Source organism: Mesocricetus auratus, unplaced genomic scaffold (genome assembly GCF_017639785.1).
Source record: "Mesocricetus auratus isolate SY011 unplaced genomic scaffold, BCM_Maur_2.0 Super-Scaffold_100041, whole genome shotgun sequence".
NCBI classification, from domain to species: domain Eukaryota; kingdom Metazoa; phylum Chordata; class Mammalia; order Rodentia; family Cricetidae; genus Mesocricetus; species Mesocricetus auratus.
The window spans coordinates 9,897,646-9,918,444 of record NW_024429218.1 but is presented as its reverse complement, the minus strand read 5'-3'; the positions used below and the strand labels follow the sequence as shown (position 1 = coordinate 9,918,444).

At 44.9% G+C, this 20,799-nt stretch overlaps 1 protein-coding gene, 1 long non-coding RNA gene and 1 pseudogene across 6 annotated transcripts in view; 2 read left to right on the top strand and 1 right to left on the bottom strand.

Moving 5' to 3' along the window:
- The first annotated feature begins 21 nt into the window (after positions 1-21).
- LOC121135700 lies at positions 22-2,060 on the top strand. Its single transcript, XR_005872795.1, has 2 exons — positions 22-167; positions 1,930-2,060. It is a non-coding gene; the product is annotated as an uncharacterized LOC121135700 (long non-coding RNA).
- A 6,011-nt stretch (positions 2,061-8,071) lies between these two features.
- Positions 8,072-20,799, bottom strand: part of Mgat4d (MGAT4 family member D) — a 44,633-nt gene continuing 31,905 nt past the window's right edge. The window contains exons 9-13 of one of the 5 annotated variants that reach the window (XR_005872797.1): positions 17,000-17,130; positions 14,988-15,095; positions 14,129-14,353; positions 12,873-13,030; positions 8,072-9,101 (exon numbers count right to left, since the gene is read on the bottom strand). Coding sequence is in view for 2 of the 5 variants with exons in the window: in XM_040734845.1 (XP_040590779.1) it covers positions 14,162-14,353; positions 14,988-15,095; positions 17,000-17,130 (431 nt within the window). In the remaining 3 variants the exon portion in view is untranslated. The other 4 variants (XR_005872798.1, XR_005872799.1, XM_040734845.1 and 1 more) reach the window with 4 other exon arrangements.
- On the top strand, positions 18,701-20,423 carry LOC110342338 (annotated as a pseudogene).

Here is a 20,799-nt window from a genome sequence, read left to right as displayed (position 1 = left end):
CGGCCGCTCGGGACCCAGCGACCGCGCGGTGACCCAGGGGATGCAGTGCTCCCAACGCCGGTAGCTCTCTGGAGCGCAGACTGCCCGCTCTGCAGACTGCCCGGTTCCACGTGTCGCGCCTTAATTGGTTCCTGGATGGATGGGATGGGATGGATGGACGGACCTAAGTTAGTTTAGTTTTCTTTTTGTTTCCTTTCTTTTTTTTTCTTTGTGGTTGTTTTGTTCTATGACGGGGAAGGTGGGGGAGGCTATCTAGTCCAGTCTGGCCTCAAACTAGTTGTGTAGCCAACGAGGACCTTAAATTTCTAATCCTCTTTACTTTCTGACCTTTGGACCACCATACTGTTAATGCTGGAGTGTGCTAGGCAAACTCTGTATCAGATCACATTCCTTGTTCCCCGAATTTTGGCTCAATCGCAGATTTTAGAAGATTGTCGAGATAGGCGTGCCAAACTTCATATGGTAGATATTTTTCTATATCTCTTTAACAGCTAAATGCTCATGATTACCAGTCAGGAAGCTTCCTATTTCACACGTAACATGTTAAATGTTAACATTATGAATAAAACTATATATTTTTCGCTCTGGCAATATTAAAAATTTTCCAAAGACACATAATTGGCTTTATTAATCTTGAACACTCCTTGAAGGTGTTATCTGATTTCTTTCCCCTCTGTGTGTTGTTTGTCTCCAGTATTAGCTTGTGTGACCAACTTTGAGTCTGTGTGAATGTCCGGTTTTCTGTCCATCTGTGCTCATTCTGTCTCCTTGACTTAGAATGTGTCAATCAGTTTTGCTTGAGTCAGTCAATTTTACTATGGTTTCAATACAGTAATTTTAACCTATTTTCATCCTTTATTAGGCGCAAGCAACAATATATTTTTAAAACTGTATACATCTCTACCCATGAATCCATTCTATCTAAGCATAAGTGCATAGATTCTGTGTCTTATTTAATCACTAGGCTCAGTTACTGCAGTAACCAGTTGCCCTAGGTTTAACTGAAGGGGGTGTCTTCAAGTCACTTCTGCTTCTCTTTGGACATCATCCTATCTTTTTTTTGTTTGTTTGTTTTTTGTTTTTTGTTTTAGGAGACAGGGTTTCTCTGTATTGTTTTGGAGGCTGTAGGTCCAGCCCGGCCTCCAACTCACAGAGATCTGCCTGCCTCTGCCTCCCGAGCGCTGGCATTAAAGGCTTGTGTCATCACTGCCCTGCAATCCTATCATTTTTTAATTGGTTCTTTGGAGTATGTTTTGTACACAATTTGCTGACTCTGGGGATATGCAAACACCCAAGGAACACAACAAACAAAGGAGCTTGTCACTTCCAAAAGCTTTCTTGACCACATCCCTAGCAACCACAGAGTTCCTGTGGAATCTGATAGAAATAGAACTTAAACACCACCCACCCCCTACCCCCCACCCTTACCCCCCACCCCACCCCCGCTTCCCACTCCCCACCAGCCAGCATAACTGAGATGCATCTGGGTGTTTGTACCTCCTTACTGCTGTACTTACTGATGTTCAGCTGTTTTCAAATCTGCTTTTAAATGGATATTTGAATAGCTTCCAATTTAGAACTGTTGTGAATACTGTAGTGTTCCTAGACAAGTCTCCTCCTCAGTGGCTATGAGCAGAATAGGCGAGATGCTGGGCCTCTGTTTAGGAAGGTGCTTAGCTGCTTGTTACAATGTGGCAATTGTAACAATATGCAAGAGTAGTTGTTGCCCTATCACTACTGCTGAGCATGGTGAGTCTTTATTCTGAGCCTTTTGACACATCACAGGTGTTTAAGCACCATGTAGGTGTCTCAAACAGTATTAAACCTGTTCTGTCAGTGTATTCTCACAGGTAGCCTAGAGGAGGAAGTACGTGTCAAAGAAGTACCAAGTCACCCATGCACTGCGACATCACCTTTTTTTTCCTGCAGGGTCACGGACTTCCTCTGAAACTCTGACCCTGAGCTCCAACTCCAGCCTCTTTCATGTTTGTATGGAAGACATTTTTCAGCTGTCTTCGAAGCTTCTATGAAAGTAATAAAATGATCTTTTGAAAACCTGATCATTCAATGTAACAAGTTTCCTAGCTGGTCCCTGGGGTTCATACAACCTGGATTTACATAATATTAGCCAGGACAGATTGCTGTGGCTTTGCACCAGTTAGCATTTGTTGCTATGTAGTGTGTGTGTGTGTGTGTGTGTGTGTGTGTGTGTGTGTGTGTGTGTGTGTGTGATCATTATCCAGATTAGAAATTACATTTACAGCCGGGCGTTGGTGGCACACGCCATTAATCCCAGCACTCGGGAGGCAGAGACAGGCGGATCACTGTGAGTTCCAGACCAGCCTGGTCTACCGAGTGAGTTCCAGGACAGCCTCCAAAACAATACAGAGAAACCCTGTACCGAAAAACCAAAAAAAAAAAAAAAAAAAAAAAAAAAAAAAGAAATTACATTTGCACCATTAAAGAATTTGGAAATTTGCTATGATCTGAAACAATTTAGAAAGAGTAACTAACTATTTGGGGTTTTAAAACGTTGCCTTCCTTGTGGAAGAAATATATATCCCATCTAGTTCCCTTATATAATCACGTGACCACCTGACTGGCAGTGCTTTTCACTTTCCATCAGCTTTTTCTGGTTTTCTATGAACACTGTCTGGCTTAAGCTGTATGTCTGGCATCCGTTTTGATGAACTGTGTCTTTTTTTTTTAATTACACATTTTATCTGTGCTTATAGAGAAAAATCTAAAATTAGCAACATAAAACAACTCATACAAATGATTTCTTCCTTAAATGACAGAAGTAACTACTAAAATCAATAAATCATCTATAAATGGATGCCAATGGTATTTTTTTAATATTTGAAAAAACAAAAATCATGTTCTCAGGAAAAACAGCTGTCCAGATTTGAGCGTCCATTATTTGCTCAAACTTCTGTCACAGAGTGGGAGGTCTTTAAGTATACAATCTCATGACAGTTTTCTACACCCATATTAATGCAGGCTTCTCTGTCTTCTCTATCCAAGAATGAATAGACATTTATTATCACTATTCATATGCAAATATTTCTACACTGCTAGACTCTGCTAAAGCTTAAATCTGGAATGTTCCCCTAAAGGTCCATGTGTTGCAGGTGTGTGAGGGGATCCCTGCAGGTGTCATACAAGGAAGCAAACCACACAGAGATGAGAATGAAAACCTGGTGCGGATGACTTCATCAGCCTGGATCAGACTTCGGGGAGTCTAATGCCAGGCAGTTCATTGTAGGCATATTTGGACACAACAGAATTTGGGAAAGGGTCTCCAGACAACAGTATTTCCCATAATCATTCCAATTCCAGGTGTTGGACAAAATAGGCAAGCATAAGAGAATTATAAGAATAGCTAACAGAGGGCCCAGGAAAGGGGAAAGCAATATTCAACTCACCCATCTCGTAATTTCTGCTAATACTTTTGCTGTGAGCAAAATGGGTGTAATATGGCCTATTCCACATAAACTTTATAAATAATTCTTATCCCGGCAAAACAATATCATATATCTCCTATCACAGGTCTGTCCTTTATCCCCCCTGACCAAAGGCATTTGGATTCTGCATGGATGAGAATTAACATGCAACACAGTCATTAAACATAACTATCATTTTGGGGTTAACTTGTTTCTCTAAAGTCTCAAGTTATCAGCTTACACTCCCTCTTGGGTTATCTCCTTTGAATGGATTTGTCTTACAATTCTCTTATGCTTGCCTATATTAATTAGTTAAGCCACAGAGACAATGCATTCTGCTATGGCTTCAATAGTGGCCACTAATTTTTCCTTACATACTCAGACTTGGGGAGATGTAAGGGCACCAGGGTCTTGCACTCGTAGAGAAGCAGTAAGAGGGAATGATCTGGAACAATCCATCATTCTGGGGAATTAGGTTTAAGTCTGTCCCTTCAGAGAATACAAAGGTCACCAGGTTGTTAGCAACCTCCATGCTCAGCTTTCTGGATGGAATGCGGGTGTTTGGTTTTTCCCTCCCCAACTGAGGAGACACCTGTGCGATTAACATTCCTGGTTCTCTCAGTGCTCTCTAAGCTTGGTGTGTGGAAGGTGGTGGAAGGGTTAGGGGTTGGGACCTAGTGGGAAGTCTTCAGACCCCAGGGACCTGCCTGCAAAGGAGACAATGGGGCCCCTTCTTGTCCTTCCCCTCCTCCTGACCCTGAGCTGGTAAGCTCTGCTCTGCCAGACACTCACACAGGGATGCGATGCCGCAGACCCCCAAAAGCAATAGTGCCAGACAGCCCTGGACAAGGAGCTCCACAGCAATGAGCCATGATAGCCACATTTTATGTTGATGGGCTTAGGTACTTGTGGAAGGGATGGGAAGCTGACTGACGTGGTCAGTAGCAGAAAGTACCGTTGGTGACGTTTTATATCAACACTTGAGAGAAGTTCGGGCAACAGAGAACATGGCTCAGACTTGCACAGCCTGAAGAGCTTACAGAACAATGTTCATTAAAAACCCAGCAAATCTGGTTTCTAAAGACCTGCTGCACTGCTCAGCACCTCCACATAGGCCTCTCGGAAAAGTGGTTTTAATGGCATAGACTCAATGCTGTCACCTTAGAGCAAACTCCCAAGCCACCAAGGGGCAATACTTGTTCTTTTATGCCCCCCAATTGGCACCAGGTTCCTAAAGTCTCCTGATAGCCTGTGAGTCTGAGATCCTGAGTGGTGAGCCAGGTCCATGACCCCTCCCCCAATTTGTGAGCAGCAGAGCCAGTCAAGAATGGACACGAAGGTCACCGTTCCTCAGTAGCAGTGCCCAAACTTTGCAAACTTTAAGGACAGGGTAACTGCTTTTGTTTTCTACTTCCTTCCTGTTTCCTTGCAGCTCCTGCATGTTCCCGGGATCCAGCTGTGGTTCCAATGGCCCTTTGAGTATCAGGGCATCTGACTTCAGCCTCACCCTTGGTTGGCTGCCAGGCATTGAGTGCCCGCAGCAGCGGCAGGCCCTAACCTTCCAGCCTTCTGCTCCAGGCTTGGATGACTGGTTTACAGGCCCAAGGAAGTGGTGTTTGAGGAGTGCTGCCTCTTGAGAAGAACCACACCTGGAGGGAGGGACCTTTGACCTTTTGCGCTTGCTTGGCATAGACATGGGGAAGACCATTTGAATCCGAACATATATATATTTAGGACAATTAAGTAAAATAATTAAGACACTCCAAAAGGTAGACTTTTGAGTTAAATTTGAGCTCTTTGGAAGCTGTGTATGCTGTTCTTCTCAAAGGAGAGGAGGAAATGGATACTTCTGCAGTCTTACAAACTGTCATGTGTCACAGGTCATGCTGAGGCGGATGTGTGTGGACTGGCAAGATAACAGTCACCTGGCTAAATTGGTGAGCATCAGGTCCTGATGAGAGACTTTTCTCAAAAGAACAAGGTGGACAGCTACTGAGGAATGCCACCCAAAGTTGACCTCTGTCCTCCACATGTATACACATACATGAGCATGCATACCTGCACATAGATGGGCATCTGCCCACACAAGAACATGCGCATATGCCTGTGTATAACATATACATACAAAATTAAGTCATGGCATTTGGTTAAAGTATAAGAAAAATAATTGTTTATTATTGCTTAAAATATGTAACATAAATGGAACAGTTTACTATTGAATAACTGCCTTAAGAGATGCCTATAGCCAGGCATTGGGGGCACACGTCTTTAATCCCAGCACTCTGGAGGCAAAGGCAGGTGGATCTCTGAGTTCGGGGCCAACCTGGTCTACAGATCAAGTTCCAGGAAAGGCTCCAAAGTTACACTGAGAAACCCTGTCTCAAAAAACAAAACAAGCAAACAAACAAAAAGATGTCTATAAGAAACTGATGGCTGCAAAAATCTGTGAGAACTAAAGACTTAAATATCAGAGAACTCTGTATCCAACAATTCAAAAATACTTTTAAAAGGCATTTTTACCAGGCTGTGGTGGCCTGTGTCTTTAACCCCAGCACTCTGGAGGCAGAGGCAGACTGATCTCTTTGAGTTCAAAGCCATTCTGGTCTACAGAGTGAGTTCCAGGACATCCAGGGATACACAGAGAAACCCTGTCTCAAAAAAAAACAAAATTTAAAAAAAGTGTTTTTAATTTACAAAATCAGCATCCACAGAAACAAGTGAATGCAGTGTTTGAAAGGGCAAGTTCAGGGAGCACATATTCTTGTCTAAGTTACAGAACACTTGAACTCACAAGAGTCCTCAGGTATTACCACACGGATAAGCTCATCCCAACAGCAATGCAATAAGAAATCAATAAAGAAAGAGGGACCTGGAATTGACATGTGAAGCAACCTTGTTTCTAGTTTAAATTCAAAAATATATAAATCAATAAAGAAAAGATGGAAAGAGAACTTGTTCCCAAAATAAACACTCCCAAATAATTCATGGATTCCATCCTGTGACAGAAATGAATGTTGATCAAAAATATGTCATGTACCAAGGTATCTGATGATGGATTCCCATGGCACTCGGGTAGGTTTATAGCTGAAATGTGTTTATTAAAAGGCAGTTATAAGACATGGTGGTACAAGCAGGCCCAGACTGGTTCTATGCTTGATCACAGCATAGAAGTCAGTTCCCACAGAGCCTCTCCACGACAGCAGCACACTTCTGAACTGTTAGCTATTTCTGTGTGATGCCCTTGCTGTCTACTCCAATAAAATACAGTTCTTAAATGTTGACAATGTGTCTAATTGTACTGTTTTAAAATTCAACTCTTTAGGCTAACAATATCCCTGACGGAAGCTCTGGTTTTGTCCTGACATGAGCAGTCACTTCAAGAACTGTGCTCACTGTGTTCTCTGTTCTGGAAAATTTATTTATCCTACCCTTCTGGTTTCTGAAAGATACCATTGGAAACCAGCATATCAGAGGATGAGGCATGGCAAAGTTTACTCTTATATGTGTATTATCTTCAATATTCTTGAAATAAAAAAGAAACCTGTGCCACGGAAGGTTGAGCTGGGTAGGAGGAAGGGTAAGTGTGTTGCTCACTCATTACCCAGCCTCCCAGGATCCCCCAGACAATCAGACACAGCAGGGAGTCTAGTCAAGCAGGAACTCATTTATTGCCCCACAACAAGCATCTTTTAAAGCAAAAACCACAGAGTGGGTGTAAGCGTTTCATCGGGATGGGTCAGGACAGAATGGAACAGGAGTGGGTCAGGTATTCTGGCACTCGGGAGTCACAGAATACTCAGTGTTACACAGCTCAGGTGGAAAGATATCCTGGAGCTCGGGAGCCAAGGATACTGAGTGTTACACAGCTCAGGTAGAAAGGTATCCTGGAGCTCGGGAGCCAAGGACCACCACAGGTTGCAGTAAGCTTGGCAGCTTACAGCCTTGCCTCAGAGAAAGGCTTCTCCGGTGTGTCAGCTCCACTCCGGCAGGACAGGGTCTTCCAGCTGGGGATGTTCGCCTAGTGTAGCAGTTTTGCTCCGCAGGTGGTTTCTCGGGCGAAGTTGCTACAGTTCAGCTCTGCTCCTGGAGAGCGGAGAGCGGAGAGCAGGGAGCCGGGAGCAGAGTGTAACAACTCCGCTCTGCCAAGGAAGGTTTCCCGGGCAAGTGTTACAGCGCTGCTCGCTCTGCTCTGCTCTGCTCTGCCCAGGGTCGCCTCTGCTTGCTCTGCTCTGCTCTGCCCAGGGTCACCTCTGCTCTGTCGCCCCCGCAAAAGAAGATCTTCACCCGAAGCTCATCTAAAGGGGTTTATTGGAAGGCAGCTGGACCAGCCAAGCTGAACATACACAGGGTTTATATAGGGATTCCTGGGGTTGGGGAAGTTTTTCCAGGGTAGGGATTGGTCCGATTTCAGTGCTGAGCTCAGATTGGCTAGAGCTCTGCTCTGGGATTGGTTACTTTTTTACACAGGATTAGGGTCAGATTTGGCTCTGGTTTCAGGGCCAAAGTGTGTTTCTTTCTCTGGTCCTTTTTAGCCTTTTGGCTCCAATTTTAGGGCCAGGGTACATTTCTTTCACTGACTCTGATTCCAGGGACAAAGTGTGTTCCTTTGGCACTGGTTTTAGGGTCAGGGTACATTTCTTTGGTTCTGGTTGCAGGGCCAAAGTGTGTTTCTTTGGCTCTGCTCAGGGTGTGTTTCTTTGACTGGTCCCTTTTCCCTACAGTGGGAAAACAGCCAGCCAATGGTTTTAAAGGCCAGCCTATCATACATCTAGGCGTCCTAGGCTTTACCTAGTGAACACGAGCTGTTCATGCAGTGACCTCATCTTGTTTGATTTAGGCAACCAATCATCTTTTTTAGTAAACAACTCAGGAGTCGCCCATCTGAATTCCCTTCAGCACCATCTTTGACTGGCTCGTGTGCCCTGCAGGTTCCCCCTTTTTGTTTTAGACTACGGCCCACCTCATTTTGAAGTACGGGTCTGGGCACCTCGGCAGAGGTTCACCTCTAAACGCAGCTTTTGTCAAGTTTCACTCAAAAGGGAGATATCCTCAGGGCTGAGCCAATCGCAATGTACACGAGGGGTCATCAGTTGGGTTTCTCGAGTCTTTGTTCTGACTAGTCTGAGCAGCCTTTTGAAAAAACAAGGCTCAAAGACACAAATTAAGGTTATTACTATAAAGGAACTCAACAGGGTGGGGATTGCCTTGTCCAGGAGTCCATCCCTGATTTTCTCACACCTCCATTGTGCACAGTAGAAGGCATTTAACCCACTATACTGTTCGATTGCTCCCCGGGCATATGTAAAAGTCAGTGTCCCTTAAGGCTGCCCTATTGGGAGCATGTGAGCAGCCCAGGGATTGGGGGTCTGATACATGGGGCAGGTGGCACCCCTACAACCCTCCACATTCAGATCGTCCTTGATGAAGAGTTCAGTCTCCTGTGTCCCAAGATCCTCAGGCCAGGTCACAGAGGTCGAAGAGTGGGCCATCAGGTCTGGGGGACTGCCTTATTCGTGGTGTTGTTGAGGACATCTGCATTGCCAGCATTGATCATCATCCACGTCATCTTTTGGAGACGATGAGAGTTCTGGGGATGGTCACTGGAGCAGTCAGCATCAGCAGCGGGAGTATCAGAGCGGTTGGGAAGTCGGACATCATCTGAAATTTTTAAAGAACATAAATGCTTCTCAAGGGTCCAGAGCCCTTGGACATGGTTAGGTATCATTGCATTGGCCCTGTTATTTCGGAAGACGAGCCTTGACCACCATTGCCGTTTCCTCTCCAGCAGCCTCAAGGACCCTTGACCCTGGGGTTTGCCAGAGCCTGGGTGATGACCTCTGTGATGGCAGTCATCTGTGCCTGTAAGGCCAGGGCCAGAGACTGGGATTGGTGTTGGGTACCTACATCTTGGGAGGCTACCACCCATCTGCTCAGAGAACTGTCTTTTAATCCCACGCAGAGCATTCTATGGCCCCCATTCATCCCTTCCCATACCAGCAGTTTGATAAATTGTACTCAGGTCTCTGGGCAGCAGCTTTCGCAAACGCTCGGTTGGACCTGGTCTATAAACTCTGGCAAAGGCTCTCCGGGCTTCTGCCTCACTCCAGCTGTGGGGGGACTCAGTAGACCCATCATCCAGTTTAGCCCAGGTGTTCAACCCAGTCTGTGTTACCTGATCTTGATTCAGCCGAGGGATCCCTGCTTGCTGAACCCCATTCCCGACAGCATAGCACAGGTAATAGGGATGGGGGGTTAGCTTGCCTATTTGCCTTAGCCCATACCCACAGTTTAATAAACTGAGAACTAGAGAGGGCTGCATCAGCCACATCCAGCCAGTCTTTGGGGACTCACGATAGTAGGAGAGGTCCTGCAACAGGAAGGAAATTAGGACCATCTTCTGCCACAGCCTTGTGGAGCTCTTTAAGATCCTTGGCCTCCCAGGATGCCAGTCTAGAGGCCTGCCTGGCCCAGGGCCAAGTTTACTGGGTAGGCTTGTGCGGACCTACTGCATCCTCCCGTTCCTCCTTGATTGGGTAGGCCTCTTCATAAACTGGGTCTCCAGGTCTCACCCGACCATTGTCTGGTCAATCATAGGGTTCCCTGAGGGCGGTGTAGGGGGGGACCAACCTCCTAGCTCCTGGGAGAATAAAGTGAGCATCTGGAGTTACCAGGGGCTGATGGTTGGGCCCATTCCTCCTCTGCCTCATCTTTGGGGAACTTCTCTGGTCCCTCTCCTTCTCCCTTCTTACTGAAACTAGAGTTACCCATACTAAGGATCTCACCTACCCTGAGAGACCACTTGGCCTCGGCCGAGGTTTAGGTCCTTCATGTTCCAGGTTCGGGTGCCACATGCAGGGTCTTAGCCCAGCCATGGAAGGTTGAGCTGGGTCAGAGGAAGGGTAAGTGTGCTGCTCGCTCATTACCCAGCCTCCCAGGATCCCGGAGATAATCAGACGCAGCAGGGAGTCTAGTCAAGCAGGAACTAATTTATTGACCCACAGCAAGCATCTTTTAAAGCAAAAAAACCCCAGAGCGTGAAACAGCCAGCCAATGATTTTAAAGGTCAGCCTATCAGGAGCCTAGGCTCCCTAGGCTTTACCTAGTGAACATGAGCTGTTCAAGCAGTGACCTCATCTTGTTTGATTCAGGCAACCAATCATCTTTTTTAGTAAACAACTCAGGACTCTCCCATCTGACTTCCCCTCGGCACCATCTTTGACTGGCTTCTGTGCCCTATAACATCCAGAAGGAACTTTTCAATTATCCAGTATATAATTACTTCTGCATTAATTTTCTGATATTACTCAATTATCCTGTTCACCTGGGTATGGTCACACCATCTTCTTGAAGCAGAAAAGATAACGGGGCACCAACAAAGCCTGCAACTCCTCACTTGCAATAGTAGACAATGCCAATTTCAATTTGATTGCACTGTCAAATTATTGAATGTAGACTCCATCTGTAGGGCTTCTGGGAAGCATATATATATGATATATAAATATATGTATGTATGTATCACACACACACACACACACACACATATATGTATATATATATATATATATATATATATGATCATTGCAGCTAAAGAAACCCTGTGGGCCATGTGAAGTCACTTTGCTATGTGTCACTGAACTAGAAAAGAGACCAGGAGGAGGGGGGGGGAGAGATTGGGGAGAGAGAAAAGGTTATGGCTGCAGGTTACATGAAAGCAAAACCTGGGGTGGGGTGGGTGGGGGAGGGACAGCAGGACCAGGCCAAGCATTGTGGGGAGATGGGGAGGAGGGACGAGGACAACAAAATACGTGTAAGATGCCATAATGGAACCCACCACTGCATATGCTAAAGAAAAAGAAGGTAGGAAAACCACATTTAGAATGTAAATATATCTGCAGAAGTGTCGGGGCAACCAAGAGCAAAAGCATACACAGCAATCCTTTCATAATAATTTATGAGATTCTGAGACTGAATATAAAATTTAATGAGGTGCAGAAATTTAATCACCAGTATAAGATAATGTAGGTATTTCCTGAGCCAGGTGGTGGTCACACACACCTTTAATCCCAGAACTTGGGAGGCAGAGGCAGGTGGATTTCTGCGAGTTTGAGGTCGGCCTGGTTTATAAAGTGAGTTTCGGGGCAGCCAGGATTGTTTCACAGAGAAATCCTGTCTTGAAAAACCAAAACCCAAAACAATTTTTTAAAAAATTTTGGGTAATAGTAGCAAAAGCAGTCCATGGGCCAAAAGACTTGTGACATTTGGGGGTGGGGGTGGGATAGTTTTTCTACCCTCACATTCTAAGGGAATATAGTCATATATGTCTTTAAATATAAAATAAAATAAAAAGGAGAGCATGACAGTTTTAAAGGAAAGAAAAAAGTACACAGTTCTTTAATAAAAGTCAAGGACAGAGCCTTAAATAATTATTCAGCTAATTCATTTACATGGGAAATCCCTTGCTTCCTGCAAGGCAGCAGCAGCCACAGCAATGCATGCAGCAATGCATGCAGCAATGCACTCAGCGCCTCTATTTGAAAGTTATTGTTGGTCTGGAGAAATGTCTCCGCAGTTAACAGTGAGAACTGCTCTTCCAGGGGACCAACACCCACATCAGACAGCTCACAGTCCCATCTATCTGTAACCCCAACCCTGGGGGGACCTCAGGCACCTGCACTCACACACGCACACACACACCCCTCTCCTCCCACAACGCACATAAATAAACATAAAGAAAACTGAAAAGTAAAATCCCAGTTGTTGCTAGCAGCACACGATGGTGCTGACCTGCAATCCCGGCACTCTGAAGACGGAGACAGAGGGAATGGAGTTCGAGGCCAGCCTGGGCTGCAAAGTGAGATCCTGTCTCAATCAAAAGTAAAATCATCCCTTAGCTGAATGAAGTTCAGTCAAGGGAGCACACTGCACAAGGATGGGAACGGTTTCACACAAACACAGCATTAGCAAATTATAGGAAAGCCCAGCCAAGAGACACACTCCCTTTGGAGTATTTTGTACTAATTTTAAGAAATTCCCATTCCATTAATACAAGAGAAAAGTTTTTGCTAGAAACATGTTATAGAACATTTATTACATTTGAAGGCCTAGCCAAATTTCAAACAATTTCAAAACTAAGGTTCATCTTTAAAAGGCTATGATAATGGTTTTTGTGCTATAAGCTAGTGACCATAGATGAGATGATTTCTTAATAAGTCTACAGTGTAACTCTACTGTACATTGATGTCTTATGATGTCACACATAATGTGGTTTGGGAACTTGCTTCATACAAACATTTTTGAAACACTTAAGTAATAAACATTAAGGGAACTCCAGTAACAAATTTGAACCCATGTAAGGCGCAAGAGTTTTCTACACGGTGAGATGAGCAGCCACCTGATAACTGTGCAGACAGATCAAATTGATATACTCACCTTATTACTGAAGGATTAATTTTAAACAATATGACGTAGCCTCTCATCCAGTATGATCTGAGAAAATCTGATGCTTGCTGTGCCTTTTCCCAAAAAATGAGTCTGATAATGTTTAAAGAAACTGTTTGAGATTTAGGAAAATCCTAGTAATAAATATCCTGTTAAAAATGTAAAAGAAAAAAATCAATATACTCATATTTGATAGAGGGCTAAATTGTTACTTATGTCTGTCTTATGTGCTGTGAAGGACAAGAGAGACAATACCGACATTATGATATCTAAATGTAAGATATTATGTACTCATTTATTTTAATCCACTATGATTTACCAAGGTTAGATTAAAATCTTTTTTCTTCTTTTCTTTTCTCCTCCTCCTCCTCCTCCTCCTCCTCCTCCTCCTCCTCCTCCTCCTCCTCCTCCTCCTCTCCTTCTCCTTCTCTTTCGACAGGATTTCTCTGTGCAGTCCTGGCTGTCCTACAACTCACTCACTCTGTAGACCAGGATGGCGATGAACTCAGGGATTCACCTGCCTCTGCTTGGGTTAAAGGCGTGTACCACCACTGCTCGGCTGGATTAAAGTATTTTCCCAGGCAAAATCCGTAAAGTGAAAAAAGAATCCCGTTATAACCCCGCCCAAACCGACATGGCAGAGACAGGTTTCCTTCTGTGTCCCCGTGGCTGAGCTTTGTGTGGTCTGATCTTGGTTTTATGTTGTACCTTCGCTGACAGGTGGGGCCCAACACTGGCGGTGTCCACTCCCTACAATGAGTGCAGTGCAATTCATTGCCACAGAGAGCCAGAAAGAAAAGGCCTTAAGGTCAGCCGGATAGATGTGTGCACTTCCATTTCAGCTGACCAAGAATCTATGTAACAATTTCCTTCAGTGTGTGACGACACTAACGGCAAGGATGCCGGTGGTGTTCCAGTGGTAACAAGTGGTAAGAAGTCTTTTGGATGACTAAATTCTCCAGTTTACACATGGAAAAAAACAGAGTGTGGGGTTCCCCAGGATCACACATCCACTCTGCAGTCACCACGACTAAACTCGTGCTATTTGTAACCTGAACTGTTTTTTCTTAGCCATCTAGATGCCACTAAGGTTTGGGTAAACATCCCAAAGGCACACTTGTGTGTTGAGAATCTCCAGCCTGAGCCCCATTCTAAACCCTGGCCAGATCTTCCGCTGGGAACTCAGCCCCATTCCTCACATTCCAAACCTTACCCTCCCGGAAAGCCGCCAAGGGCCAGCTCCTCACCTGGAGCTCCTCAAGACCCAGCCTGCAGGGTATTTAAGACCCTGCCCCTAGACTCCTAGAGAAGTTTCTCTCCTGCTTCCTTTCTCCGGGAATTGCTTTGCTCAGATCAAATCCTTTGGCCTTGATTTGGCTTATTGCATCGATGGAGAAACCCACTACCAGGGATTTCAAAAGACTCATCAGTGTGAAGCTTCGGTCACCAGCCCTGGCGGCTGGTGGGGAAACCTGTAACAGATGGACCCAAGGGATGGACACTTCTGAACCCAGGTCCTTCTTTCCATGCTCAGTTTCCCTGCCCTGTGTTTTCCTCGTGACATGTTTGCACCGTGGCCCCAAAGCGAGGGGGCTGAGAAAGCCTGGGCTGACCCTGCTGGAACTGTGAGCCGAGATAAACCTTACCCTGTGTGAAGTTGGTTCTCTCGGGTATCGTGTCACAGCGACGACAACAGGGTTTCCAAAACTGATGAGAAATTTAAGAATGCCTGGACACTACACGGTGATGATTTCCCCCCTCTGGTCAATAGTTATTTAAATAAACATACTGATTACATTTACAAGGATGTTTCTGAAACATCCTTGCTAATAATGTTTATTTTAGGCTAAAATAGTGACAGCTGCTGTACTTTTTTTCTTTCCCTCCGAAACACTTCCTAAATCTTATTTGGATTAGACAGCTAGAAAGAATAAATGTGTGTAGACCGAATTCTTTTTATGTGGTAGATGACTTGGGCTCTCGGGAGATAACTCTATAATAAGCTTCACAATGACACGCTGGCTGTCACAGTCGTCACCTCCTCCTTTCTAAAGGTCTCTAGGTTCACTGAGGCTATGTCACTCAAGTTCTATCCCAGAGCCTTACCTTGCGGTACTGTTCTCGCCCAGGAAATGATGACTGGATGCCCACGTGCTGGAACAGAGACGGTCTGTACTGAACTCGGACTTCCTTCTTTCGGTGCATACAGTGCCTCTGGGGAAAGGGCAAGCCGCCATCTTCACACAGACTCCAGTACTACTTTCTACCACATTTATTGCCTATAGGATCTTTTTAGATTAGTTTTGTTCAGAGTTCTATACTAGTATTTAAAATTTGGCAAGAATATTCCCTTCTGGGGTCTTCCTACATAAGAATAACCCAGCAAAAAATAAGGGTATGGAAATTAAACTAACATGGGATAAAATCGCTCAAACAGTTAAACATGCTGTCAAATATGAAATATTGAACCTAGTTTTAGAAAATTTCCAATAGGAAAGCAATGTGGCTTGCCTGGCCGGTCCCCACCTGTTCCTAATCCCCCAGCACAGCTGATAAACAGGGCTTCATCTGTTACACAGGTGGTGAGAGAGCGTAAATGCCTTGGCTAACTTGGGCTTGTCCTCATCTGTGAAGATTTATTTTATTACATGTCTGTTTTAGATGCTTGTGTGTGCTGTGCCCGTGGAGGCCGGAAGAGGACACTGGATCCCTGGACTGTTAGTGACAGGGCCTTGTGAGCCACGTGGGTTCTGGGACCCAAGCCTGGGTCCTCTGCAAGGACAAGTGCTCTGGATGCTGAGTCACCCTGCCACCTCTCCACAGCCTCTTTCAGACTTAGACTGTTTATTTAGCCATTATTAGCTCTTAGGAGCCCTTTACATATGGTGATACAAAGCAGGGCTTTTTGGCTTACAGAAACCCTCCTGCCATGCCCGCCTCTGGAGAGCTCCTTTCACGGCACAGGTGTGTGTCATTTTGCTGAAGCCCAAACTCTGTCCTATTCCCATTTGTCTGAAAGTTAATCTTGTCACATGATTCTTGCATCTTTGTTCCTTAAAACTTCTTTTTGTTTGGCTGGGATGTTTGGATTTTGTTGTGTTCGGTGGTAGGGTTGGTAAGGAACCTAGGGAGATACGTGCTTGGCAAGTGCTTCATCATTGCGTTATTTCGCTAGCCCCTCCTTAAAAATTTAAATGCACAGATTGCATTGTATGTGATTTTAATCTAATTTAATTTAAATTCAAATTCATCATTTTGTTTTAATTCACTGTTGCTTAGTTCGGAATTTTTGTAGCTATGTTCATGTGGAATTTACCCTGTTTTTATCTTGGTTCCCCACTGTCACCGTGTGTGTGTGTGTGTGTGTGTGTGTGTGTGTGTGTGTGTGTCTGAAAGAGTCTGTGTGAGTGTGTGAGAGTGTGTCTGTGAATATACATGTGTGAGAGAGTGTGTGTGTGAGAGAGAGTGTATGTGTATATGTATGTCTGAGACAGAGAGAGACAGAGAGACAGGGAGTGTGTGTGTGTGTGTGGGTGTGGGTGTATGTGTGTGGCAGTCTGTGTGAGTGTATGTGTGTGAGTGTGTCTGTCAGTGTACATGTATGAAAGTGTGTGTGTGAGACAGTGTGTCGGTGAGTGTGTGTGTGTGTGTGTGAGAGAGAGAGAGAGAGAGAGAGAGAGAGAGAGAGAGAGAGAGAGAATCATTTTGGACAGACACACTTAATACAAATATTGAAACTCTTGGATATATGCATTATTATTTTTCTGTGTGTTTACCTCTGTTCTTTTAGTTGTTTTAGGAACTTGGTTTTTGTTGCTGTTGTTTTGTTTTGTTTTTTGTTTTTTTTTCTCCATGTTGTAACTTTTCTTAGCATTATTTTGGATCCTCATTTCATTTAATATTATGGTGATGTCAGCAAAATTTAGGATACAGAAGCTTAATGTTCTGTTGCACTCATCAGATCATTATTTTTGTTACTAAAAATATTGCAGTGATAGTGTGATATGATGGTATTTCCTTGGTCTGGCAGTTCATGCGGGTGTTCCCTGCTGCACACCCTCACCAGGGACTCTCATGCAGGGAGTCCCCCGCTGCTCACCCTCACCAGGGACACTTACAATATGCTCTCCCAGGTTGCACATCTTCACCAGGAAAATGTCATTTAAAAGTATATCTATGGGCTTCACTTTGTAGAACATCAAGAAAAAATGTACAAAGTCATGCAGGTCCTTCGACTGAAAGAGTTTTCCTGTGGAGAAAAAGCAAACTCATGGACACGTCTGTGACATGAGCCTTGTGTGTTCCATCCAAAGGAGCAAACAGAACTTTATCACATTACAGAGGTTGGAGACAACAATGCAGAACATCACATTTGCTTCAGACTGTTGAGGGGAGGGTATGTGAGCAGCCCTACACTGAGCCACTCTCTCAGGACATCATTTTGAACTCAGCATTTATCTCAGTCACTCAAAGGGAAGGGCAGCAGGCTACAGAACGGCGAACGTGAAAGGCCTCTCTCTGAGTTCTACACAGAGGACTCACCTGACCTTGCAGCCCTCAATGAGCCTGCTACATAGTAACCTTTCATCCTAAGTTTTTACTAAAATACTGAATATTTCAAAATTTGAAAATTGTTTAAACAGGCAATTATAAGAGTACTATTTTAGGTTTATGGTTCTTAAAGATATACTGTATTTTTAAAAATCTGGTCAAGTAGGCCCAGTTTGTTTTAGTTTTTCTTTCTAAAACACCGAGTTCTGAATTTTAAAATGAAAACTGAATTGAAGAGATCCAGTTGGATGCTTGATTGAAAGTATGTAACATAACTTGGCCCATTTAGTAAGTTAGATGGACACTGTTGAGCCCCAGCCCCCACGGGGTCTCTGTGAGTCACTGGTCAGTCAACAAGTCCATCCTGTTTTCTAGTCCTGGCATCCTGCCCTGGCCTTGACCCTCTGACATCAACATCTAGCAGGAGGAAAACACCTCTATTCCACCTTGGGTTTTTCCACTGTGCTGTAAGCCTGTATATAAGACTTTTCCCTCCTACAAGGGAGATCTCTCTCTCTCTCTCTCTCTCTCTCTCTCTCTCTCTCTCTCTCTCTCTCTCTCTCGGCAATAAAGGCAACACATGCATTCTCTTAGTACAAACAAGTGGACGTCTGGTCTTTCTTTTCCTGTTACCTTGGAGGCCCCACCGAGATCCAGAGAGACTTGGAAAGACTGAGAAAGATCAGCCAGAAAGAAGACTCAGGAGAGGAGAGACTAGAAAAAGAAAAGATTTAGTAACAGGTACCTCAACTTCTAACAGTAAAACTGAATGGGCAAATCTCCAGGCTGTTGCCTGAGAGATTACCTTCTAAGGAGAAGGTGTATTGAATTAATCTCCAGCCTTCGCCTGATCTACTGAGTTTGAGAAAGAAAGAGGAATCTGAGAGATTGCCCTCAAAGGCTGGCCAACAAGTAAGGCTATGAGGGTGTACTGGAAAAGGGTACCAAGTTAGGGGTACCAGGTTAAATCTCCAGGCCTTCGCCTGATACCAAGGTCAGGAAAGAAAGGGGAACCTGAGAGATCGCCCTCAGTTGGAGGGTGGATTGAGTAAATCTTAAGGCTTTTGCCTGAGGGATCATCCTCAGAAAGAGACAAGGTACCAGCAAAACTGTAAAACTGTTAAAGAACAGTTAACAAAATTGTCAGAGAAACAAGGTGCCAGCAAAACAGTTTATAAAATTGTTAAAGAACAGTTAGCAAAATTGTTAAAGAGACAAGGTACCAGCACAACAGTTAGTAGAATTGTGGGCTCCAGTCAGCCGGCAACATGAGTGGCAGCAATGATGTGGTGTACGCCCGCTGGCTAAAGAAACGCTGGTTTATCCTGCGGAGTGGCCAGATGGATGTTCTAGAATACTACAAGAATAAACACGCCAACAAACCCCTCAGGATCATCAACCTGAACTTCTGTGAGCAGGTGAATGCAGGCCTGACCTTCAACAAAAAAGAGCTTCAAGATAGTTTTGTGTTTGATATCAAGACCAGTGAGCGTACCTTTTACCTGGTGGCTGAGACAGACATGAATAAGTGGGTCCAGAGCATCTGCCAGATCTGCGGCTTCAAAAGGAAGTCCTCAGCCCCTTCACACCCTGGCCATCCCACTTTTGAGCCCCCTATGTCAAACCACATCCAGCCTGCCTTGCCCACCAGCGCACCTTAAGAGTATCTCTACTTACACCAGTGCACAAGCCAAAAGACAAAAAACACAAGGACTGTCAGCTTCTCTCAGGGTACTCAACAGAAGAGTGATAGGGCCATATAAAAACCTGCCCAGGGCAGTGGACACTGTATCAACGGAGTCAGCGGGCAAGTCTATGGCTTCTATAGCCTTCCCAAGCCAAGCCGACACAATATAAAATTCAAGGACAGTACTTATGACCTCTCCTGTAGCATGGCTTCACATAGCCACACCAAGGGCAGCCTCACAGGGTCTGAGACAGACAATGAGGATGCGTACACCTTTAAGACATCCGGCAACACCCTGTGTCGGGAGTTTGGGAATCTCCTAGTGGACAATACGGAGGTTCCAACCATCCTGCTCTCAGCCTACTGAATCCCTAGAACATTCACACTGGACACAATGGCCACTCCTGGAGACTCAGCCATAGCTCCCCCACCCCGGCCCCCCAAGCCAAGTCAGGCAAGTCAGACAAAACACGTCGGTGGGGCAGCCCTCAGCAAAGACCCCCAGTCAGCGAAAATAACAAATTTGTAGCTGCTACTATCCCCAGGCACAATACCCTCCCTGCAATGGACAACATGCGACTCCACCGAGCCTCTTCCTGTGAGACTTACAAGTACCCAACACGAGGCAGAGAGAGCACCAGCTGGTCTGCTAAATCTCCAGGGACAACTATCGTAGGTCGTTCAGACAGTGCCAGCTCTGGTGACAACTATGTGCCCATGAGCCCAGGGCCCCATCACTTTGACCCTCCAGGCTACCCATCCACAGCCCTTCCTATTCATAGACACCCCAACCCAGGAAGTGAGTTCCAGCCACCCCCAGTCAATCGCAACCTCAAGCCTGATGGGAAAACAAAACCAACACCCTTTGACCTGAGAAACAATGCTGTCACCGATGAGCTCCCTTTCAAGTTGCCTGTCACCAAGTCTTGGTCCAGGGTCAATCACGCCTTTAACTCCAGCCCCTCCCAGTACTGCTGTCCCATCTCCACACAAAACATCACCAGCACAGACTCAGGAGACATCAAGGAGAGCTATGTCCCTATGCAAAACCCAGTGTCTGCGTCCCCTGTCCCCAGTGGCACCAACAGCCCAGCTCTGAAGAAGAGTACTGGCAGCCGGGCTCCCCGAGCCCTCACCGCAAGCCATCCACATCATCTGCCGCATCAGATGAGAAGGTAGATTATGTCCAAGTGGATAAGGAGAAGACACAGGCCCTACATATCACCATACAGGAGTGGACAGAGATGCGGCAAGAAAAATTTAGGAAAATGACACCTTTTGCAGGATCTGAGAGAGGTCAGTAAAACTGTGAACATCATAGGTGCCCCACATCTGGGTTTGCTCACTCTGGTAGGAATTCAGAAAGACTGGTTTTTATTGGTTGTTGGTTTACATCCTAACGATTGTACAATTTACCTTTAGTGTTCCTTTCATTAGTTTTAAGGCCTCAAAAAATTACTTTAAGGCTAGACAAATTAAAATACTTGAATGGATATCATACAGAGGGTTCCTGATTCTGATTTTTCCTACACCCTTACTAAAGAAGACGGAAATTGCCTTAAAAACAAAACAGCAAGCCTTAGATAGATTGCATCCTAGAGCTTACTATAAGGGCATATAAGATAAGTTTGCAAATCTTTGGCAAAGGACCTGATGTTATTGTTACCTAGTAACTCCTCT